At 35.9% G+C, this 26,854-nt stretch overlaps 1 protein-coding gene across 2 annotated transcripts in view; it reads right to left on the minus strand.

The window, feature by feature from the left end:
• PTEN (phosphatase and tensin homolog) overlaps positions 1–26,396 on the minus strand; it is a 103,686-nt gene extending 77,290 nt beyond the window's left edge. The window contains exon 1 of one of the 2 annotated variants that reach the window (XM_027529216.1): positions 25,496–26,252. In XM_027529216.1, the coding sequence (XP_027385017.1) occupies positions 25,496–25,574 (79 nt within the window). In that variant the 5' untranslated portion in view covers positions 25,575–26,252. Of the gene's footprint in view, positions 1–25,495 lie in introns of both variants that reach the window. The other variant, XM_027529217.1, reaches the window with a different exon arrangement.
• Positions 26,397–26,854: the final 458 nt, after the last annotated feature.

Here is a 26,854-nt window from a genome sequence, read left to right on the forward strand (position 1 = left end):
TTTTGAACCAACTAGAGAAATTTTAAATACGATCTAAGTATTGGCTAGATGAAAATTTACAGAAATGGAAAAGTAGATATTACTGACTGGGGGAAAAAAAAAAAGGTTTCAAAAGAGAAGGTACAATGTGATACTATTTTAATAAAAGAAAACATATACAGCATACCAGTATAATTAAAATATGTAGACAGAAAGATTACAAACTAAAGTACTAAAAGTAATAATATCTAGGTAGTAGGAATATATATTTTTTCTCATTTTTGCTTGTTTTAATATGATCACCTATACTGTTTCTATAACAGGTTTAAAATGTTGTTTTATAATTATCTCCAAATCTATTTCCTAAGATATTTGTCTTAACAAAATATTGTCTTGCCCTGTATGACTTACAATCAGCTTTGTATGTAATTTTTTAAAAAGCTGAATTTCTTAAAAAAAAAAAAATAATAATAATAAAAGTATATAGGCCAGGAATAATTTTTGTCACTTTAAGAATACATAAATTCACCCTCAACTTCAAAAGGTTCCATTAGGATCATCATTTTTAACATCACAAATATTAGCCATCATCTATTATTCTCACATAAGAAAGCAGCCCCACTTAAAAAATGTAATTCCTAATTACCAAAATGCTTTAGGTATCCACTCACCAAAAAAAAAAAAAAGAAGAGACAAGAGACTCAAATCAAGCCTGAAGCACTACAATTCCTGAATATGAATAATCTTTACTTTTTAACTGTCTTATAGAATACAAACATAAGAAAATGGAAACTAACAGGAAAAAAAAAAAAAAAATGAGGCAGCAGTAGGGAACCCCAAGCAGTGGCAACTAACACAAATCTGGAATTTCTAACTAACTAATTATAAACACATTTTACTAAAAAATATAAACTGAAATTATGCCAAGGTTTTCTGAGCAATGCAACAGAAATTTTTCATGTAAAAAAATTTTATTACTACTAACAAACTTATCTGACTTAACCATTAATTTCAGTGGGAATGCTAGTAAGCTTCCAGCCTTACAGGAAAGCATATAGGTGAGGGAAGGGATAAGTTAGGGATTTGGGGTTTATACATACACACTACTATATACAAAATCAACAAGGACCTACTGTACAGCACAGGGAATCATATTCATCTTGAATATCCTATAATGGAAAAGAACCTGAAAAAGAATATATACACACACACACACACACACACACACACACACATACATAATTGAATTACTCTGCTGTACTCCTGAAACACTGTAAACCAACTGCACATCAATAAATTTTTTAAAAAGCACAGAAATATAAAGCCCCTTGAAATGCAGTCATTTTAACAAAGACTAAATTTAGATTTATCCTTGTACTATGAATATTAACAAATAAAGTAAATAAGGTTGCAAAGGGCTTGGTTAACTTAAGAAAAATACTTGTCAGTAACTACACATGAATGGGGATACTCATCGGCTCCCTCCTTTACTCAATTATCCAAACACACACTGAACATTTGCATACTGAACATTGTGCACAGGACACTGAGAACATAAGTCTAAGTAAGCAAAGACTACCACACTCTAGGAGTTCCTATTCTATCAAAGAAGACAGACACACAAACCCACAACTACGCCAAAGGCCCCACTACATATACAGAAGATCAAGATGTTTTAAGAGCAAGAGAAAGAAGGATTAATTCTGCAGAGGTAGAGATAAAGTAGGTAGTATGTTAGAAATCACAAAGTAGATAGGTAATATGTTAGAAATCCTTAAGAAATAAGTCATACATCAGAAAAAAGAAGAAACAAAAGCAATTACAACATTCTAAACAGAGGGTAGAACAAATACATGGAAATACTGAGTTGGTCAAAAAGTTCATTCAGGGTTTTCCATACCATCCATGGAAAAACTCCAAAGAACTTTTTGGCCAACCCAACACATAAAATATTCAGAAGAAGCAAGCAGTCCAGTACAGCTCACACACAAAGCTTTATGCAGAAGGTGGCAGGACTGATGAAGATTAGGTCTAGGTTTAAGGATGCTGTGACAGGAAGTTCAAGTCAATCAGACAGATAAGGAGTCAAAGGCCAGGATCAACACGGGAGTTTCTAGCACAGCAACAACCCATGGTTCTGCAATGTCTTACTGAGCAACAATCCAATTCTTCCTTTAAACAGAATTGAGCAATCTAGCCTTCTTAAAGTTTCATTTTCCTCAGACTTACACCTTCTTTATTCATACAGTATGAAATTCTACCCAATACTCTGGCATCCATCATAAATTAGAAAAACAGAGACCATGTTTCAGACAGTATGCCAAATACATTCTCATTTAATCCTAACAATCCTTTGAAGTAACATTACCACTTCACAGATGATGAAAGTGTCTTGCTCTTTGCAAGCCCAAGGACTATACAGTCCATGGAATTCTCCAGGCCAGAACTTTCCCTTCTCCAGGGGATCTTCCCAACCCAGGAATCGAACCCCGATCTACCACATTGCAGAATTCTTTACCAGCTGAGCCACAAGGAAAGTCCAAAGATGATGAAACTGTGGATCAAAAAGAATGGTCCCAAAGCCATCAGTAGTTAAGTTACAATTCAAATACTCTATGTATGTAACTTCAAATGGAAGTAATTTACTAATCAAACATTAAAAAACTTCTAAAAGACAACAGAAAAATCTACTGGTATTTCCAAAACTGATGTCAGCAACTAATGAGTACTCAATTTTGAGGCAAACATTTCTTAAGCCAAGAACTGTATAAAATAAAATGTTTCTTACATACAACATTGTTGCTTCTCGTTAAAATTTTTATGACATACTTTTTTTAGATAATTTCAACCAAACAGGAATAACCAAGGGAGGAAATATTAGAATAGACTTAACTGGATATTACTTTGAATAACACTTACTGGATATTATTTTGAATAATAAGTAGAAGGGGCTAATAAAAGTACCTATCATATAGGGTTGTTTTAAGGATTAAATGATTTAACATATGAACAATGCCTAGAACATAATGTTTGTCTATCAACTGAACAAATGGTATAATACTAGATCTTAAGAGCCCACTGTAACTGTTCAGTCGTTTTTCAGACACTGACTTGCTGAATAACCTAACCCTTCTAAAGAACATCAAAGCCTAACAGAAACTTTAACTCTTTAAAATATTTAGTATATTGCTTTTTTATTTAACTTAAGAACATATGCAAAATGTAACTCCAAAAAGGGGAGGGGGTGGAGAAAGCCTTTATTCCCCACATCAGTGGAGACAGGTAAGAAATGCATACACGGTCCTCTCTTGCCCAGGATGAACACCACCATAGCTACAGGCGATCTGATATACACTGGTATATCAGTGTATATACCAGTGTATATACACTCCCACTCCCCCTCCCTGAAACAAACATGCTAAATTTGTTTTGTTTCGCTTTAATAGAGGTATAACTTAATACAATTAAATACACAGATCTTAAGTGGCTGGTTTTTGAGTTCTGATAATTATACACAGTATATCATATTTGAGTCAAGTGCTCCCACAATCCTTCTCACATCACAGAATACTGTCCTAAAGAGAAAAACTTAATAATAATTAAGTTTTAAAATACAATAATTTTAAAAATACGTCCACAGAAGTTGATTCAACCCATAACTGACCTATTATTCTTACAATGTGGCTATGATAAAAGCTAAACAATTCTTTATTGGCTGTTCTAAGCATCTAAGCATAACTGAAAAAACTATGTTCCAGGTTACCCCCAATTAACAAAACCTCTTTCAAAGAAAAAACTTGTGGGGGCTTCCCTGGTGGCTCAGTGGTAAAGAATCCACTTGCCAATGCAGGAGACACAGGTTCGATCCCGGGTCGGGGAAGATCCCACATGCTGTAGAGCAACTAAGCCCGTGTGCCACCACTACTGAGCCTGCGCGCCCTGGAGACCGTGCTCCACAACAAGGGAAGCCACCGCCATGAGAGGCTCCCACGGCAATGGAGACCCAGCACTGCTGAAAATAAATAAGAAATAAATGAGAAATTATAAAAGGCTTAAAAAAATGTGGGTTGAGATCTCATGAGTCTACCTTACCTCAGAAGTTTGAGCCTAAATTAATGCGGTTCAAATGATAAATTTACCTTGAATTTTCAAACAGAGGATAACAATCAAATATAGCTCCCTAAGATATTTTGTTTTACTACTTTCCATTCTATTGCATATTTTATTAAAATGGTAAGGGAGGGAAAAACAGGCCCCCTGAGCCTTATTTTCTAACAATGTGTTCCTGACACAAAAGCTGAATCTTATTTGAAGCATAATTACTAACAGTAAAGCAGTTCTGAAAAGTTTCTCTGTAGTACTCCATATAGTATATATACAGATATGCTTATCCCTTTACAACTTACAAACTGAAATGCAGTCTTAAATTACAAATCACTAACTACTTATTCTTCCTGCTATAATTATTTCTAGGAAAATTATTTCCATAAGTCACATAAGAGTTATTTTTAGAATTCTAGTTAACTGAAAGGTGTGCCATATGAAGCTAGAATATGGGACATTGACAGGTCAAATAAAAGTGACACAAAGATTCAGCGAGTCTCAAAAAGTATCCAGAGCAAATCTGAAGTTGCCCAGATCACAAAAGGAACACTGAGCTAAACTGGCAGCAGGAGTAAAGGAATCAAGTCAGACTGACAAGAGAAGACAACAATCAAAAACAAGTTAGCAAATACCAGAACTTCACCATTTAATTTCATTTTCTAGGAATATCTGGAGCTTTTCTCGACTATCTGGGAGTCTTTCAACTCACAGGCACTTAAGGCTCAGGTGAGAAGAAAAATTCAGCCACTGATTCATTAGTTATTACATCAGCTTTACATTCCTTTCAACAAATTTTAACAGGTTTAAATTTAACAAATACTTTCCAAATATGTCACAGTTATATCCACATTATCAACTTTTATAATCAATTATGCTTTAAATACCAGCCATGCTCATAGACTTCTATGACTTTCTCATTTAATAAAAGATTTTACATTTCTTACTAGATTTTTTTTCCCTTAAAAAGTGTGTTAAATGTTTGGATCTCGTTTCTAAACTGATGATTCACATTGGGAGGAAAGCAGAAATAGAAAGTGCTTGAATTTCCCAGTTGATAAAGTGTTAATTATTTATTACTTAAGAACATCTGCCCTAATACATGTCATATAATCATCCCTCTACAAACCAAATTAATGCAGCCTAAAATTTCATTTTCTAAAGTGAAAAGGGCACAAAGGTACAAAAGCATGAACTACAGAAATAATGAGAAAGAATTGCTCAAAAAGATGGGAATTTTAAGAATAAAGGAGATATGAACAGGAACACTGGAAATATTTTCTAGGTGAAAGGCCCTGTTCTAAGCACTTAATGTATATACTGTTTTTTAATATAGAATACCAGAATTCTATCCTTAGCTTTGCAACTTAAAAGCCTAGACTTCAATTAAGTTACTGAATCTCTAAACCTCAAATACTTTTGTTTTTCTATAAAATAATAAGACTTGCTGCAAATTCTTCACTGGTTGTTTCAAATATCAAATGAGAAATGCGGAATTATCTTTAAATTATAAAACTGCAAAGGGGTCTACAGTTGTAAATAAGGGGCTGTAACTATTTGAAGTTGCATAAGTTAGAAACATCCTGTTTTTTTTAGTTTAAATGTCTCATTACAAGGCAACTCAATATAGTGTCTTCAAAAACAAATTATAAAAGGAAGTTCAATATATTCACTTAAATTCACTTTAGCATAAATTTTAAGTTTCATTGAACACTTTTAAATTTTCTGCTAGTACTGCCAAACCAGAAAGCCAAATAACTGAGGAACTACTAAAGTTTTCTATTTCTCCAAGCAATTTAAACCTCTCAACTTTCTTTGATGTTTTTATACTATACCAACTCTTCTTGACAGAAAAGTCTACATAAATTTATATCTCACTTTGTAAATGAAAACACCACATTCTTCAAAGGTAATATTAAGAACTGCTAGTAATTCTTCCACTTAGAAGCAACCCTATAAATTGGTTCACTTGGCAAGAATTCTTTCGCAAGCTGTAACACAGAGCTGTGAAGCCGCTGTGCCTTTTCACTTTGGCAATCCTGCTCTAACACTACACTCTAAAAACACAAACCAAAGGGGAAGGTAAACTATGCAAAGATACGTACAGTAGTGCTGTTCAGCAAATCACAATATTTAGCCTGATGAAATATTATAGCTTTTAAAGTAAGTACCCAATGACATAAAAAATGTTTATAAAAGAGATCACAGAACAGTATAGAAACACTGATTCATAAGATCTAATTATGTTCATATGTACATTAACAGGGAAAGATAAATTCCAGTTGATATAAAACAGAAGTTAACTTTTTTCTATTAAAACATTCAAATTTAAGAATAATTCTGAAAATATTTCAAGCCAGATACATTAAGATTCCACTGAGCTTTAAAAAAAAAAAATCTTTTTAAAGGAATAATCAAGGCACTGTGAACTTTTAACTATTTAAATTTAAGCAAATTAGAACCACAGAAAAATATGTTATCAAGTCACTGATGTGTGTATGCTTAGTCGCTCAGTCGTGTCCAAGTCTTTGCAACCCCATGAACTTATAACACAAAAAAATATCTTATCAAGTCACTGATAGTATGAGCAATACTCTTAAAATCCAAAGCATAATTTATTAGTGCATTGAGCTGAGGTGTTTAGTGTATTAGTACCCTCAACTAACTGAATCAGTTTTTCTCCAGAGTAGTTGTTAACTATGAAATAATATATCTAACAACTGTTCAAGCCTGCATCTGTGAACCTCTAAAAATTTAAGTTGCTCAACTAACTGGTTTTAACGAGTACACCGAACAATTACCTTCTTCCTAGGTCTCTGGATGAATACGATAAGACTGATTTCCTGTTTCAGAACTCTGCTGCTGTTAAAATACACACACACACACACAGACACACACACACACACGCACACATACCCCTCCCTTCAGCGTTGCTCCCACTAAAAAACATCTAAGATTGACTACTAATGACAAATAATGTTCAAAAAGATTATCAGTTCAACAACATGTATTAGACACTTATCAACACTATAAACTTGAACTAATCCAAATACTAATTTTCTACCACAAAATCTTAATAAAACATATTAAAGACTATAAAAATTGAAATTACTTCAATCCATTATTACACTAAAGAACATAAGAGGGTGTCTTTTATGCTCTAATATTCACACTCAATGTTAAGATTTATGCATTACTTCTGTAATATCATTCTATGATAAAAATCATTCTTTTATCATTTAATAGAAGTAACTACCGAAAACATTAGTTTTGGCTACTTTATAGCTATGCAAAAAGATAAAAGGTCATTAACTTTTACAGAAAACAAGACATCCAAAGAGTTAAGGTACAGAAGATGGCAAGGGATTTGTCAGTAGTATGACAACAAAAGCCTAGTAACATTCAGCGCCAATTCACTCAACATTAGCAAACTGCATTCTGGAAGAAAAAAAGATTACAACAGTTGTAACTGAATTGACCTTTCAGATACAATCATGAACAAATTTTCTAACATTCAAAACTACCACACACAAGCTAAGAAAAAAAAAGTTCTAATACAAATGTGTCTTCAACAAGTGCATTTTCCTTCTCCTATTAATTCAGCCAAAACTGCAAAATTTTTAAACTAACTTCTAACAATCAAATCTACCTTTTAAAGAAAGTCATTAATTTGATCCATATTAAAGGAAAAAAAGCTCCAAACAAGTATGTACTTACTGCTTCATTTTATATTTGGCTTTAATATTATAAAATCTAATCTCTTTATTTCATAGCTTGAGTCAGAAAATCATTTAGAAAGTACTTACTTTTTCCCTCAACCAGCAAAAATAGTGTTGCCTCAGTGCAGTATTTTAATCTGGGTAAGAACAATATGAACTAGAAATTCGGATAGATTTTAAAATATGAAGGCAAATATATTGGCATTCATTCCTCTACTGCTAAGAATCATGTTACTGATCTTATGATAAGTGCCTTGTTCTAATACTGTATGATTCATATTCCCACTGATGGTATTTTAACCATACCAATTTAAAACTGATTGAATAAGTGTATTATCCAAAAGATCTTAAATTACATATTTGCTAAAATACTAAAAAAAATTCATCTTAAGATTTAATAAGATACAGTTTTAGAATATACTAACAGCTATAAGCGGGTGCAATGGCACCCCACTCCAGTACTCTTGCCTGGAGAATCCCATGGACGGAGGAGCCTGGTAGGCTACAGTCCATGGGCTCGCTAAGAGTCAGACACGACTGACGAGAATTAGCAGCAGCAGCAACAGCTATAAGAATGAGTCTACATAGCTGGCTTTGAACTGTTATCACTCTTAACTCTGGACGACGTGTCTCATTTTAGTATGAACCCAATTATTGCAACTAGGGGAAGAGACACAATTACTGACCATGATTAGTTATGGAATCTTCATATCCAAAGGAGAACACAGTAAAAAACCTTGGAAATTAAGCTGAAACATTAAAAAAAAACTTAGTAACTTTTGCATCCAGTAAATAAACTTTTAAAAACACAACATTTAACACAGAGGAAGACAAAAATACCAACAGTTAGATGGAAATGAGAGAAATGAAGAGGAAGACAAGCTCTTATCAATACCTCACACCCTTTAAATACTATAAACAGCACAGGTGAAGACTTGTAAACCTCGAGTATTTAGACAGAAACTCTCACCTACACATGCACCACACTCCATGTAAGAGCTATAATTTAGGTATGTACTATCTATCTACCACCCCCCCCCCAAAAAGGGCATCATTCTTTTCACGGCCTACAATTCAAGAATGTAAACTCTATAAACTGATACAGGTAAAACAATTTAATCAGACATTAATTTTAAATTGGCAAGACATTTCTTACACAAACTAGAAACCCCAGACACAAAGCTGCATTTGAGAACATAAATTCAAAATCATATCTAAATATTACATCTGATCATATTAATCACACTTGGCATGGTAACAAACTTCTCAGTAAAAAACAATGTCCACAAAGTAGATTAAAATTAATCAGATCCTATTAAGCCCAATATGCAATTTTAAAGACGTCTAAGAAACAACAACTAAATTCTTAGGGATCTCTCTACCCGAAAAGTGATATGCCAGCAAATTGAAGAGTTCAGAGAAAAGCAATAAAGATAATTAAGGAGGCCCTCAGAAAAAATAAATAAATAAATAAATTCTTAGGGATGATAAGAAATTAACAACTACTGCTGTGGTTGAAAATGTAACACCAAGATTTTAGAGGAAACTCATTTACTAGCATACAGACAAGAACTGAGCTTACAGAAGAAAGCAAAGCACTTAAAAAATATTTAAGCAAATTTTTAAGGAAGAGTTATTCTATCCAATTCCTGGTTGAGTTCTAGAATAATGAATTTCTATAAATCAACTCTTAGGAAACCTAAAGCTTAAAAACCTTATACAACTACAGTACCAAAATCTTGTCTAACATAATATCTCAAGTTAAAACATTTTTTTTCCACTTATATACCCAAACAACCTTAATAAATGATAAAAGTCAGACTTTCATTACATAATATTTAGTTCCCAACCACTATCTTCAAATTTTAGTAGAAAAGTATCAACACTGGCATAACCATTGTTTTATTTTTGCAAAAGCTTAAAATTTGATATTTCTTTTAAAAATTTATAATTAATAGATGATTCCAAAAGGAGAAGTCTCAAAACCACTTACATCACTAGATTATCTTAACTTTTTCCTATATTTGTGTAACAGATGGCAAGCCTTACTTCTTGGACATTATACAATAATCACAATCTGCGTGACCTTTTCAGCACCAAAAGGAACCCAAATAGCCTAATAACCACTAACAGTATGGAGGTTCCTTAAAAACTAAAAATAGAGTTACCATATGATAAGGCAATGGCACCCCACTCCAGTACTCTTGCCTGGAAAATCCCATGGACGGAGGAGCCTGGTAGGCTGCAGTCCATGGGGTCGCTAAGAGTCGGACACGACTGAGTGACTTCACTTTCACTTCTCACTTTCCTGCACTGGAGAAGGGAATGGCAACCCACTCCAGTGTTCTTGCCTGGAGAATCCCAGGGATGGGGGAGCCTGGTGGGCTGCCGTCTGTGGGGTTGCACAGAGTCGGACATGACTGAAGCGACTTAGCAGCAGCAGCAGCATATGATCATTCAATCCCATTCCTGGTCACGTATCTGGAGAAAAACAGGATCGAAAAGGATACGTGCACCTCAAAGTTCACTGCAGCACTGTTTACAGTAGCTGAGACATGGGAGGAACCTAAACGTCCATCAACACAGGACTGGATAAAGAAGATGTGGCACATATACACAATGGAATATTACTCAGCCATTAAAAAGAATGAAATACTGCCATCTGCAGCAACATGAACGTACTGAGAAACTGTCACACTGAGGAAAGCCAGAGAAAGAGAAATCTCATATGCCATCCCTTATATTCAGAGTCTAAAAAGAAATGATACAGATGAACCTATTTACAAGCCAGAATCTGCCTCACAGACTAAAGAGAACAAACTTATGGCTCAGGTGGGGCGGGAAAGCAAGGAAAAGCGATAGTAGTTAGGGAGTTTCAGATCACCATGTACACATCGCTATGTTTAAAATGGATAATCAACATGAACATATTCTATAGCACAGGGAACTCAGTTCAATGTTATGTGGAGCCTGAAGGGGAGGGGTGTTTGGGGGGAAATGGATACATATATATGTATTGAGTCCCTCTGCTGCCACCTGAAACTATCACAATATTGTTAACTAGCTACATTCCAATATAAAATAACAACTTTTAAAAATTTAAAAGAAAAAAAGAGGGCGAGGACTCAAATCAATAAAGCTAGAAATAAAAAAGGAGAAGTAACAACTGACACTGCAGAAATACAATGGATGTGAAGAGATTACTTCAAGCCCATATGCCAATAAAATGAACAACCTGGAAGAAATGAACAAATTCTTAGAAACGCACAACTTTCCAAGAACCAGGAAGAAACAGAAAATATTAACAGACCAATCAGAAGTAATGAAATTGAAACTGTGATTAAAAATCTGCCAAAGTCCAGGACCATATGGCTACACAAAGAATTCTATCAAACATTTAGAGAAGAGCTAATACCTATCCTTCTCAAACTCTTCCAAAAAACTGAAGAGGAAAAACACTGTTGGAACTCTTTCTATGAGACCACCATCACCCTGATACTAAAACCAGACAAAGATAATGAAAAGAAAATTACAGCCCAACATCACTGATGAACATAGATGCAAAAATCCTCAACAAAACATTGGATTGGCCAAAGGGTTCCTTTGTGTTTCTCCATAAAAGGATACAGAATAATCTGAACACTTTGGCCAACCCAAAACTAGCAAACTGAATTCAGATCCACTTTAAAAGGATCATATACCATGATCAAGTGGAATTTATCTCAAGGATGCAAGGATTCTTCAATATATGCAAATCAATCAATGTGACATTCCACATTAACAAATAATAAAAACCACATGGGGCAGTTGCTGGCAGTCCAGTGGTTAAGAATCCACCTTGCAATGCAAGGGACACCGGTTTAATACCATATGCCGTGGAGCATCCAGGCCTGTGCACCCATCTACTGAGCCCATGCTCCATGAGCTACAATTACTAAGCCCATGCACAGCAATTCTGAAGACTACACACCTAGAGCCTGTGCTCCACAACCAGAGAAGGCACTGCAATGAGAAGCCCACACACAGCAATGAAGAGTAGCCCCCACTTGCTACAACTAGAGTAAGCTTATGTGCAGCAATGAAGACCCATCACAGCAAAAATTTTTTTTTAAATATTTTTTAAAAATGGTCATCCTAGTGATGCAGAAAAACTTTTGACAAAATTCAACACCCATTTATGATTTAAAAAGAAAAAAAAGGTTCTCTAGAAAGTGGGCATAGATGAAACCTATCTTAACATATTAAAGGTCACATATGGCAAACCCACAGCAAACATTTTCAATGGTGAAAAACTGAAAGCGTTTCCTTTAAGATCAGGAACAAGACAAAGGTGCCCACTCTCATCACTATTACTCAACATAGTCTTGGAAGTACAAGCCACAGCAATCAGAGAAGAAGAAATTAAAGGAATTCAAATTGGAAAAGAAGTAAAACTGTCACTGTTTACAGATGACATGATACTATACTTACAAAATCCTAAAGATTCTATCAGAAAACTATTAGAGCTAATCAATAAATTCAGTAAAGTTGCAGGATACAAAACAAAGAGAAACCTCTTGCATTCCTATACAGTAACAATGAAAGATCAGAAAGAGGAATTAAGGAAACAATTCCATTTACCACTGCAACAAAAAAAGAAATAAAATCCAACCCTAAGGAGGCAAAAGACTGTATGTAGAAAACTGTAAGATACTGACTGAAGAAATCAAAGACAACACAAACACATGAAGAGATATACCATGTTCTTGGACTGGAAGAATCAATATTGTGAAGATGACTATACAACTCAAAGCAATCTACATATTCAATGCAATCCCTATCAAATTACCAATGGCATTTTCCACAGAACTAGAATAGAAAATCTTACAGTTTGTATGGAAACACAAAAGACTCCAAACAGACAAAGCAATCTTGAGAAAGAAAAACAGAGCTGGAGAAATCAGGCTCCCTAATTTCAGACTATACCACAAAGCTACAGAAATCAAGACAGTATGGCACTGGCACAAAAACAGAAATATAGATTAATGGAACACGACAGAAAGCCCAGAAATAAACCCATACACCTATGGTTAATTAATCTATGACTAAAAACGACAAGAATATACAACTAAGAAAAGACAGTCTCAATAGGTGATGCTGGGAAAACTGGATGGCTACATGCAAAACAATAAAATTAGAACACTCTCAAACATAATACACTAAAGTAAACTCAAAATGGATTAAAGATCAAAATGTAAGGCATGACACTACAGAGCTCTTAAAGGAAAACAGGCAGAACACTCTTTAACATAAATCACAGCAAGATCTTTTTTGACCAACCCCTAGAGTAATGAAAATAAAAACAAAAATAAACAAATGGGACCTAATGAAACTTAAAAGCTTTTGCAGAGCACAGGAAATCATAAATAAGATGAAAGGACAGTCCTCAGAATGGGAGAAAATATTTGCAGCAAAGCAACTGACAACAGATTAGTCTCCAAAATATACAAACAGCTCATGCCAACTCAGTATCAAAAAGATGAACAACCCAATAGAAAAAATGGAAGAAGACCTAAACAGGAATTTCTCCAAAGACATAGACGGCCAATAAACACATGAAAAGATGCTCAACACTGCTAATGCAAATCAAAACTACAGTGAGGTATTACCTCACACTGGTCAGAACAGCCATGATCAAAAATTCTACAAACAATAAATGCTGGAGAGGGTGTGGAGAAAAGGGAATCCTCCTACACTGTTGGTGGGAGTGTAAATTGGTATAGCCACTATGGAGAACAGTATGGAAGTTCCTCCAAAAACTTAAAATAAAACCACCATATTACACAGCAATCCCACTACTGGGCACATAACCTGAGAAAATAGTAATTCAAAAAGACACACATGCCCCAATGTTCACTGCAGCACTATTCACAGTAACCAGGACATGGAAGCAACCTATATGTCCATCAACAGATGAATGGATAAAGAAGACATGATACATATAAACAAGGGAATATTGCTGCTGCTGCTGCTGCTGCTGCTAAGTCGCATCAGTCATGTCTGACTCTGTGCGACCCCACAGATGGCAGCCCAACAGGCTCCTCTGTCCCTGGGATTCTCCAGGCAAGAACACTGGAGTGGGTTGCCATTTCCTTCTCCAATGCATGAAAGTGAAAAGTGAAAGTGAAGTCGCTCAGTCATGTCCGACTCTTCGCGACCACATGGACTGTAGCCTACCAGGCTCCTCCATCCATGGGATTCTCCAGGCAAGAGTACTGGAGTGGGGTGCCATTGCCTTCTCCAAAGGGAATATTACTCAGTCATAAAAAGGAATGAAATTGTGCTATTTGCAGATAAGTGAATGGACCCAGAGACTGTCATACAGAGTGAAGTAAGTCAGAAAAACACATACTATACATTAATGCATATATGTGGAATTTAGAAAAATGGTATAGATGAACTTATTTGCAAAGCACAAATAGACACAGAAGTAGAGAAAGAGGACAAACGTAAGAATACCAAAGGGGAAGTGGAGGTGGGGTGGATTGGGACACTGGGATTGGCATATATACACTACTATGCATAACATCGATGACTAATGAGAACTGACTGTAGAGCATAGCACAGAGAACTCTACTCAGTGCACCATGGTGACCTACACAGGAAGGAAATCCAAGGAAACGGACATACGGATATGTGTAGCTGATTCACTTTGCTGTAGAGCAGAAACACAACACTGTACAGCAACTATACACACCCCCCAAAAAGGAACTGAAACAATTATATCTCATTTGGAAAATGTTACACTAACAAGTAATTTTGTTTAAAAAAGAGAAAGTCTGTTTCTTTTGCAATATTTTTGTTCTAACTACAGGAATTAATAAATTCACTGAGAATTATCATTTACCTAATAAGGTTAAACTCATTTCCATGTTTTTGTAACTGATACTTAAAAATAAAATTTGATATAGACTATCACAAAAATTAATAGATTATTAATGCAAATACACAACAAACCTGCATCAATTACTATCACCAATTACTGTGACCAAGGCAACCAAGTAAATATAAATTGCTATCATTCAAAATATGCTCTAGGGCAGGGGTCCCTAAGCTCAGGGATACAATGGCTGATGATCTGAGGTGGAACTGATGTAATAAATAACAGAAATAAACTGCACAATACATGTAATGTGCTTCGATCATCCCAAAACCATCTCCCCTATCTGGTCCATACAAAAGTTGTCTTCCATGGAATCAGTCCCTGGTGCCAAAAAGGTTGGGGACCACCACTCTAGAGAACAGTAACATCTCGACAAGTCAAACCCTTTCTAATTAGAGAGAGGAAAGCAACAGGGTTATAATAACTTTAACACAAAATGATGTGATAGTTTAATCAAATGACTTCTGTATCCACTTTCAACACAACAGAAGTACTACTCCTACCATAGCAAAAGAATATTTGACAGATCAAAAGTAGCTAAATTCTATTTTGCCTCACTTCAATATTATTAAAATATTCTTAAATTTTAAATATGCAATAGCTATCATATAGTAAGGGGAAAAAAAGCTGCTAAATGTCAAACTTCAGCTACTTTTGTGTAACAGGTTATGATCTTGTGAATCAAAATAATGACAGCCTTTTCGAATATTTAGGTCATCTTGAATTCACAGTAAGGAAAATCAGAAAAGAACAGGAAAAAAAATTTGCCAAATATTAGAAAAATGTTTAACGTGTAACTAGAGAAACAAATATTTCTGATGACTCTGCCATTTAAAATAATTAACAAAATTATGAGGTGCTTTGGAAATTGTTAAAACGCACACACACCTTTAAGTTCAAACATACACACACACCTTTCAGTTCAAACACACACACACCTTTCAGTTTAAACACACACACCTTTAAGTTCACTATGATGAATAATATTTTAAAATAGATTGATATCAACAAAAACTAAAAGCTAACATGGAAACATGAAGTTCCAGAGAAGTAGAAAAATAAGTACTTTTTTCAAAATTCTTTAAGTAGTTTTTATAAAATTTTCTTAAGTAAAGAAAATGGGGTTTTTTATTCATATACTGAAATAAACACCATACTTATTCAATTAAATTATAGCAACAAGTGCTATTTATTTTTCTTAAAATGTGAAGTTATCACATGATTAGCAGCCCTGGTTTTAAAATATTTATCAGTATCTCTGACTAGCTCCTATAATCATAAAGAATCAAAATAGTCAAAACTTAAATTTCATAAGGATTTTTAAAACAGGCCTTGACATCTGCCTGTGCAAAGTTGAGAAGCAAAGCAAATTGTATTATCAAGCGAACAGAAAAATATCATAGCAAACAATCTATTCCTAGAACACTTTCGTAATTATGTTTGTCCTAAAAACAAAACAAAACTCAGAATCCACTAAGCTACTCCCTTGGCATCTTCTCGTCTCCGGACTCAACTAAAACTCTGTCCCAATTTTTTCTAAAAACTTCACACATTAATGCAAGTTTTTAAATGTAGATAAGTAAAGCACTTATTCAATGGGCTGACAGCATATTTAGGGTCTCAGAAAGAATGTAACACATGCATCAGAGAACCTTAGCTGGCCCTACTTTCTTCATCTGGAAAGAAACAAGACATTTTTATAACTTGTCAGAAATTTGCCATTTTACATCAGTATATTTAACTTCACCACATCTGATTATAACAAAAGCAGCTTTAGAATTAAAAAAAGTGTAAGAGTAAAGAATGCATTAAACACCACAAAACAAGTATCCTGTAAGTAAAGTATCTCCTAATTACGTAACTGACTACTTTTAAAACTACTGGCAATATAAAAATGAAAAAAAAAATGCTTTAATAAAGCATATCCATCCTGTTAGAGAAGTTTTATGTAACATCCTTCTGAATACCTCATATAGTGCAATATACTTAACTTGAAAATATCTTCAGCCTTTTCTGACAGAAGTTCAAAGCAACACTTTCACAATCAGCCAAGTAACACATGAGCCTTCTTCAAATAAACCTTTTTTTGTTACCAGGGAACTTTTGTGGAAGAAGTTCTTATAAAGAATACTAGCCTAGCAGCAGTCAAAAAATACAGATGTTAAAAGCCTAGCTCTATCATTTATTAGCAATTTGACCTTCTTAAATACTACAACCTAAGGGCAAAGGTACTGACTTGTATAAAGTATCATACTTACTATATACCAAACACTTAAACCTCTAAATCAAGAGTTTCTTAACCTCAGCAGTGCTGGCAATTTGAGCTAGACAATTATTTGTTGTGGATGAGACTGCTCTGCGCATTGTAGGATGTTTAGCAGCATTCCTTGCCTCTACACCGAGACAGATGACCATAGCTTCTGCCCTTTGCCCCTCCTCCCCAAGCTGTGACCACCAAAAGTGTCTCTGACATTGCCAAATACCCAGACAAGGCAGGAGGGGATCACCCCCAGTTGGCAACCAATATTCTGAAAATATATTCTTCCAACAAACCTAAAAAAGTACACACAAGTGTTTTTACCACCATGTTAGAGATGTGAAAAGGTTCACCAAGGTTAAGTATTTTGTCTTTTATTACATAACCGATAAATAGCCAAGCAAGGACTTCAGCTAGACTTTAAACCTAGCTAACTCCCAAATCTACACTCCTTCCATTCCACTATGCTTTTGTAAAACACATTGTCTTCGTCTGCAAAAATTAGGATAACAACTGCCATCTGAGCTATTTCGTATTTACAAATAAAATGATATGTATGTGTAAATTGTATTAAACTAGAGGAGATAACTAGTTTAAACTAAAGGAGATAACATATTAAGGATTTGCTTGACAGGAGATTCCCCTGATGCTGGGAGAGACTGAAGGCGGGAGGAGAAGGGAACAGAGGATGAGATGATTGAATGGCATCACCGCCTCAATGGACATGAGTTTGAGTAAACTCCGGGAGCACAGGGAGGCCTGGCGTGCTGCAGTCCATGGGGTCGCAGAGTCGGACACGACTGAGCAACTGAACTGAACTGAACTGACAGGAGATAATGTAATATGGTGGTTCACAAAGTGTGATCCCCAGACTACCATCATCAGTACCGTCTGGGAACTTAATGAAATACAAATTCTCAGGCCCCAACTCAGATGTTAACGAATCTGAAACTCTGGAGGTGGGGCAAGTAATCTATGACTTAAGTCTTGCAAGTTTTTACATGCCCATCTAAAGTTTGAGAACCACTGATGTATATAACGGGAAAAATACCGCACCAGGTGCCTAAAAACCCAGCACCCTCTGTGGACTCAATCTTCTAGTAGCCTTTACAAGTTACTCATTTTTTTTTTGGAGCTACAATTCCTGTACAAAAAAATGAGGAAAGTATTGCTTGTGCCATCTTTCAGGCTGCTCCTTTTTTCTTGCAAAATCAAGTGCATTAACAATTATTAAAGGCTTTGTTAATGAAAAATGGTAAACAAATATAAGACACAGGGTATATGCTACCTAATTCTATTTCATTTTTCAAAAAAAAAATCCCTTCTGGCTTATATCATTTCTTCATCTTTCATATTTCATAAATGAATAAGTGAAAATGTTAAGTAAATTTTACAACAAAGCTCAGTTAAGCCTGACAAAGTACCATTTTCACATAATAAAAGAAAAAAAGTCTACCCATTTCACTTTAACTCTGATAGATTCAAAGTCACTGATAAATACAATTTTAAAAAATAACACCTAAAAAATATCAAGCTTGGTAACATTCCCCAAACTTCATTTTAAAAGTAGAATACAGATTTCCATTCTATTTATTTAATCTCCAGTAAGTTCCAAATAAATAGAATACTCAAACAGAAGTATCTCACTAAATTCATGACAGCAAAAGAATTTTAAATGGAAAAAAAAAAAAAAAAAACTATATATTTTAAAAAAGGACTTGTTTGCAATTCAACATGTATGCTGTACTAATAAATCACTTTAAGAATATATCTGATTCCGGACTTCCCTGGTGATCCAATACTTAAGAATTCATCTTCCAATGCAGGAGACAAAGGCTCAATTCCTGGCCAGGAAATTAAGGTCATACGAGCCACAGGGCAACTAAGCCTGCGTGCCACAACGAGAGAGCGCATGTGCGCCACAACTAGAGAACCCACGCACCACAATTACTAAGCCATGTGCTTTAGAGCCTTGGCTCCACAACAAGGGAAGCCCGTGGACCACAACTAGAGAAAGCCCAATCACTGCAACAAACACCCAGAACAGCCAAGATTTTTTTTTTTAATTTAGGAAAAAAACTATATATATCTGCTGTAAGGACTACCTGCTTCAAATCACAACCCGTTTCATAACACCTTAATTACATCTTCCTTAAAAGATCAAAAATACTAAATACATAAAATTAGCAGAATGCAATTAACACTAGTTAATATTTAGTTTATTTTGTTATTAAAGTATTAATGATTTAATAATCTAGTCGATTAATTAGTAATTAATACTAAAGAAGAGAGAACCTTATTATATTCAGCCTAAAAACCTACAAAAAGCAAAAGAAATAAAATTGAAAGCTATTCTGAAGGGCTTTAATAACACTAAATCAACTATAAGTTTGGGGTAGTGATATAAAACAAAATTTAGGTGCATGTAATATAAAATAGAGAACGTGAGGGAATTTTAGACAATGAAGTTTTCCTAGAAGTTGTCAAAATGCACAGTTCAATTCTGCAACCCAGACTTGCACCAAAAATACAGCTAGTTTATCCAACATATAACAAAACATGTAGAAATCAGGTAATCAGATAGTTGCACACATAATTAGACAGCACAATTCATTCTGTAATACAAAACAAATAAGAAAAAAACAAAAACCTCCCTGGAAATGAAGTGCTTCACTACTGAGGGCACTGTGACACAGCAAGGAGACCAGAACAGGGAAAGAAAAAAAAAGACTGATCCCCATACACAAGAAATGGCCTCTAATAGGCAGGTCTCAAGCTTATTCCATCTTTCCCCATACCTGGTAAGAATAAATTAAGAAAAAATCTTTTAGTTCTTCTTCCCATTTCTAGGGCCTAAAACTGGATCAAAAGTGAAAATGGGAAATACTACAAAGGTTTAACCTAAATAAAACTCCCATATTAATGCACTGCCAGATTATTTTAAGTGCAAATGATAATGTAATAAATGTAACTTGGCATTCAAAGCTGCATGACTCCTCCAAAAATCTGAACTTAAAAAGAAATGCTACAGTACCTTTACTGATAGTTTATGTTACTGCTGTATCACATAATAAATGTTTTGGGACAGAGATTACTCTGTGAATAAAATATATGATATTTTTGTTGACCTGTCTTTAACTCTAAAGAAAATTTAATATTTTAACAAATTTTTAATGTTATAACAAAATTTTATTTTTCTACTTCATATTGAGGAAGTTTTCATCATACCTTAGTATTTAGAGCAAATAGTCTTTGATTAGTATGATTAACGCTTCTACAGTATGAGGGAGCAGAGCGTCAAATTACTTGTGATGAAACAGCAAAATCACAGACATTTTATACTCAGAGCTCCTAAAGGAATATCCCTATTTTAAAAAACACTCATAGCATGAACCAATTAATATGGCAACATATCCAAACTGAGGAAATTCAGTTAAAATCACTGCTCCTCCCATACATGAAAAGACAAATAATTTCTCATACATGGGTAACCTGGAATTATAATTTTTAACAGCAGCAGTGCCCATTTAAATATTTACAAGGTGGCAAGTGCTATGCCATTACTTATCTCATTTATTTTTCAAAATAAACATTATATGGATGGGTACCATTATCCCCATTTCACAGATAATACAGATTGAGAAAAGTTAAGCAACCTACACAAAGTCATCCAGCTAATAAGTGTCAAGAGTCAGGATTCCAACACAGGCAGTGTTGGTTCCAGAGGCTACACTGCCACCTTAAAATCTAAAATGAAACAATGTACAATGTGTGGAAAAGACTCATACTCAATATTTTAATGTAATTTAAAACAGATTTAACCTTATTTAAAACCTATAAAACCATACCCACCAGGTGAACTCTTCTTTAATGAGAAATTCAACTTTTAGAAATATTACTATGATTGCCTAACTTTGTATTTACATACATAAAAGTAAGTTAGATTCACTGTCCATAGCTGAAGTGATGACTACTATAATAACTGTGTAACAACTTAAAATATGATACATAAATACTGTTTCTTCCCACACTACATACAGGCTAAGAATAATTTTCTGCTGGAAGGTATTGCCATAGTATCCAAATCTGCCAAAAGGACCAGTAAGTACACACCTAATACCCTGAAGATGTCTACTCATCTCTGAATGCAAACTGTTGCAAATGAAGTGAATTTGCCTTAACTATACTGAACTAAATTGAAACTTTCCATACGAAATTAATTCACCCCTAAGTTATGTTTATTCTTTTTAAATCAGTATTTTTCCAACAGTCTTTTTAATTCCAATGCAAATTATTTTAAAAGTACCAAACTGCAAATAGCTTTTTTGTAGCCAATGAAAAAATTCCAAAAAGTAGGGAATAGTAGGTGAATAGTCAAATCCAATATACTAATTTCACCTTTCCTGACAAATGAAAGTATTTTAAGTAAAACTGAATGTTTACTGAAATAATTTCTGACCCGAATCTCACAGTCTGATACATCTTAAGTCACTATCCTTAGAATAAATCCTAACAGAAATCGAACCACAAAAGACTCTTGACTTTACTTAAAATCATGTTTATCTAACAGAAAAACAGAAAAAAGAGTGACAGTTCTATGAAATACAAATAGAACTTCGGAACAAAGAGTGTCTACAGAAAAAAAAAGTATACCAAATAAATTTCTTTCATTAATAACATTTTTCTGAAAGCTAACTTCTTATAGTACAGCCAAGGCCTAACATTTCAAGTTAAGTGAAAAACTGTCATAAACGTGCAAACTTCTAAATTTCTTTTTACAAACTCCAATTTCACATACAATATAAAAACATTTCCTACGCTGCTGTCTCACTAGAAAGGTTGAGGTAAAAATTTTAAAATAGAATGTCTGAGAGTGATTTAATGTCAAAATTTTGTGAACTGATTTTCCCATAATAAATACTCTTACATTAAAAGTCACTGAAGTGATTACTTAAGTGGCTTAAAAATTATTACAAAGTATTAAGCTATCACCACATGAACAAATAGCAAATGGGGCAAATCTCAAAATGAGGACCTCTGAAAATCAGACTTCCAAAAAGTATTTTGTGATGTTAAGAGGTCTGTATTGTTTTTTTTCGTGGTTTATGGAATAAAGCAGATATTATACTGTACCACACAAGAATTAAAATATCACCAGTTACCTTCAATGTTGTTAAAATTCTAAAAGGTAATACATACAAATGCATCTTTCTCTATCTAAAACTATATTTAAAATTAACGTGGTTATGTCTCACCATATTTTATATTTACTATTTCTTTAGTGTATAATAAGCAATGTTAAATCTGCACTGATGACTACTATACTACAGTGAAAACTTTTACAATGAACAGCAATAAATTCCTTTTTCCTTATATTAAGAATTGCATAAACCGTAAATTTCTCAGATGTGCTTTATTCTTTAATACGCTTTATGAAAATGAAGTTTGTAGATTACCCTGTAACAATTAGGTGGCCCAGTCATTTTGCACAGGAAAGAAATACAACTTAACTGATATAAAAAGTGTAAAATAAAAACTTTTGAGTAGAATCTTTTCTAAAAAAAAATCTTCACTATGCAGTCATTTCAGTAATCACTCATCTTAAAAGATAACAGCTAACTTCAACAGTCACTATACTCTCTATGAATTAAAAAGTTTCCCCATGAACGTTAATTATTTGAAAATATGCAAACTTATCAAACAATTAAAATTTAATAGAAGCCTAAAGTGTCCATGAAATCTAAAAACAATGAATTTTTTATAGTCTCATGTTCAGTACTACTTTCCAGACTAATATTAAGGATAAACCCCCACCAACAAATTATTTTTAGAATAATTCAATTTTGCAAAAAACAAACAAAAAAAACCCATAGTCCTCAATTTTCCTTTAAGGAAGTCACTTCATTACTGACTTTTATAAGAATACTCCAATCACTACTTTCATTAAAGAATTTAACTTTGAGAAGGCTAACTGCTGAAATAGATACTACAACTTGTCAGAGAAAAAGCTTTCAATGGCCATTTAAATTTTTCCCCCACCACAATAAACACAAAACACTGAAGTGAAACCAAGCAAACCAAAGTGCCTTGGTGTATCAAAATTATTGGAAGTGCAACTATCAAAAAGGCAAACCCTTTACTAACTTTCCTAACATGATTTTTTTTCATATCAACATTTGGCTCAATAAAACCACAACTCTAGAAATTAAGTGTTATTAGTCATTTGATGCAATATATGATAATGCTTTCTATGCATACCATAACTAAAAGGACAGTTTGAGAGAAAGTTGTAAGTCACATAAATTTCACACACAGAGGCATGCACCCTGAAATCAAAGGAGAAATGGCTAATCATCGCACTGCTCACATATAAAAATCTGGTAGAATAATGATATTCTTATAACTGTGATAATTTTAAATCAAAAATAGCAAAAATACCATTTTTATGCCAAAATAGCACAAACATACTCTGAATACTAAAAGCAATCTGCCTAACAAACAGCATTCTAGAAAAGTTTTTGAATGGGGGTTTACTTTAAAAAGTTAAACATTTAATTAATTTGGTCCTATACATCTAGATGACTGTCAAGTCACACCAAAAGACTACTTCTGAAATAGGTTACAAATGAGAAGAACCAATTAAGTATTTTTCATGATTATCTTCTGGGCAAACAGGTCAAGTTCAGCTTTAGTACTTTTTCAATTAATGCAACTCCAAAATGTCCAAATATTCTTTTAAAATACTATTTTTAAACTTAACAGAAAAGTTATGTGCGTGGTAAAGCTACTTCTTCAGTAACTTTTACCTTCACTTCGTATCAAAAACTTGGGCAACATCAGCTGCAAATACTATGTATGTGCAGATACATAATCCAAAGGAATAAAACCTTCTTCATGTACGTAACATTTTTCTTCAAAAATATCTTCCTCACAGTTTTTAGCTAGAGATACAGGCACTTCAGTGTCACTCTACTATTAGGCAAAATGTTTAATGATACTTGTTAAGAAACCATTTTTTTTTTTTTTAGTATACTCTATTAACACCTACACAACTGCTTAGTTTTAACTAAGTATTATCCACTGCTACAATTCACATCACCAAATTTTTTTATCTTAATAGATACCTTAATAAAATGATTCAGTCACCTCAGACCAATAACTTAATCCTATTTTTCATGCATTATACACTGGCCTACCAGTGAGTCTCAATTCCTAACGTATTTCCCATTCTGCAAAAAAGGAGGGCTCAATCCCCCATCCTTGATCAAAATTTGTTCATTATACCTGAAACTGTGAAGATTCATGCCTTTCAATAACCACTATCTTCTGAAATACAAAAGCCTAACTTTCAGACAGCCAACTGTACCCCAGTGAAATTCTTGGGTTTCTGTCTTATTCAACAAGCTGACTCAGTAAATTTAATACACCATATGAAAAAAACGAACACACCTACAATCCAAAAATGGAGTAATCCACTCTTGCCAGCATTTCTGGTTATCAGCTGGTAAATTATATTTGATGTTCTACACAAGTCAGAGTAAAATTAACGGATACCCAAAGGTGTCACAGGACCTGAAACCTAACTAAAGTTGAGTATCAATTCAAGTATCACAATCAATACTTAAATTTCAAGTGAAACTGAAGTTTAATCTCTGCAATCACCATTTGCTACACACAATACCCTTGAACCTACATAACATTATCATCTGAGATCAAAAACCACTCAATCTCCATTCTATTACGTGTCAGAAGAGCACTGAATCTACAATGCTACTGAACTGTAAATTTCATGTCCTATCCTTCATCATCTCAAAGAGACAAAAAAAAAAAAAAGCAAATTTAACAAAATCTAGTAAGAGCGTCTTTGAGAAGTGTCATGGTACTATTGATTTCAAACTGCAAAAACTTCTAAACACGATTCAAAGTTGTAATTAACTTAGTTTTAACACATAAACCTACTTTTGCCTTCAAATGAGCACCATACATGCTAAAATGATTCTCTCTAAAGTTATGCAAATCAGTTCACAACTCACATTTTAAAAGAATCTATCAATGCAACCCAGGAAACTAAAAACAATCACTGCAAGATTCTGATGCAATAAGCCGTACGTGCAACACTAATTTTCCTTTTAATCTGATCTATACCCTTGATCTAGGGCCTAAAGCCAAGATTTAATCGAAATATGCTCAAGCTCAAAGCATCTACTTTTCTGTTCATTTAGTAGACCGGATTACCGAGCTCACTAATCCACTAACAGTGTACTGGATTCTGCGGACAATAGCCCTTAGAAAGAGACCCATCGGTGCCTTGACACTTGCAACCAGGCAAGAGTTCCGTCTAGCCGAACACACCCTAGGCTGAATGCATTCAAAAGAGACACAAAATATACATCTAGAAATCCGACCGGGGTTAAATGTCACCCACACTATGGACATTTTTTCGCATCCGTCTATTCCCACGTTATCAGAGAGAGTGACAGAAAGGCAAAGAGGAACAGCAGCCACAGAAATGGATACAGGTCAAGTCTAAGTCGAATCCATCCTCTTGATATCTCCTTTTGTTTCTGCTAACGATCTCTTTGATGATGGCTGTCATGTCTGGGAGCCTGTGGCTGAAGAAAAAGGAGGAGAGAGATGGCAGAAGCTGCTGGTGGCGGGGCTTCTTCTGCAGGATGGAAATGGCTCTGGACTTGGCGGTGGCTGATGCCCCTCGCTCTGCTGCCGCTTGGCTCTGGACCGCAGCCGGGTAATGGCTGCTGCGGCGGCTGCTGGATGGTTGCAGCGACTGGGCCTGCTTCTCCTCAGCAGCCAGGGGTCTGGCAGCGGCGGCAGCGGAATGGGGAGAAGAATAATCCTCGGAACGGCTGCCTCCTCCGGCGGCCTCCGGAGCCCGGGCCAGGGGGGGTGCGGCGGCGGCGGAGGGGAGGTTTAAAACCGGCCCGGGTCCCTGGATGTGCCGCCGCCGCCGCCGCCGTGTTGGAGGCAGTAGAAGGGGAGAGACCAACTCTCCGGCGTTCCCAGCCCTGGAAATGGTGACAGGCGACTCCGGCCCCCTCCCCGGAGCTGCGGCCGCCGCCGCCGCCGCCGCTTCTCCCCCCCGCTCCAGGAGCGGGAGGTGCCGCCGCCGCGCCTCAGCCGGCTCCCGCCCGAGCCCACGGCTTCCACCTTCCCTTTCAGGAGAAGCCGAGAAAGAGGCTGCACGGTTAGAAAAGACGAAGAGGGGGCGAGAAACGCCGCCGCTGCCGCCGCCGCCGGCCGGCCGGCTCCCCGAGGGCGCTGCCCCCGCGGCTGCTCACAGGCGCTGAGAGGGGGTCTGGGCTGCGGCCGCCGCCGTCTCTCATCTCCCTCGCCTGAGCCCGGCCTCGCCTCGCAGCGGCTCAACTCTCAAACTTCCATCATGGCTGCAGCTTCCGAGAGGAGAGATCTGAGCGCAGCCGCGTCCCGGCGCCCGAGCGCGTATCCTGCCGCAGTGCACAAAGAGTCCCGCCACATCACCGCCCGCCGGCCTGCCCGCCCCCTCCGCCGCCGCCGCGCCGGGAGTCCGGGCGCCTCGGGAGCCCGAGGGGAGGAGGGAGGCGTACCCGACCGCGCCAGGGGAGGGGAGGGAAGGGCAGGGCCGAGACTATAGGGAGGCGGCAGAAGGTGCAGCTCCGGGTGCAAGCGCCGAGTCCCCAACCTGCAGGCGCACTGAGCATGCCCAGTATGACTGCCCAGTGCTAGATCGGGCTTGTTGCAAGGCGCCCGCCTGTAACTGCACTTGCCGCGGCTTCTTTTGCAGCAACGCAGGGTGGGGGGAACGAGCTGAGCCTCGGCCGGTGCCCAGCCAGAGGCAGGGTAAACTATTGCGAAGGTGGGCAGGCGGGGGCGGGGAGCGGG

This window comes from Bos indicus x Bos taurus, chromosome 26 (genome assembly GCF_003369695.1).
Source record: "Bos indicus x Bos taurus breed Angus x Brahman F1 hybrid chromosome 26, Bos_hybrid_MaternalHap_v2.0, whole genome shotgun sequence".
In the NCBI taxonomy this organism is placed as follows: domain Eukaryota; kingdom Metazoa; phylum Chordata; class Mammalia; order Artiodactyla; family Bovidae; genus Bos; species Bos indicus x Bos taurus.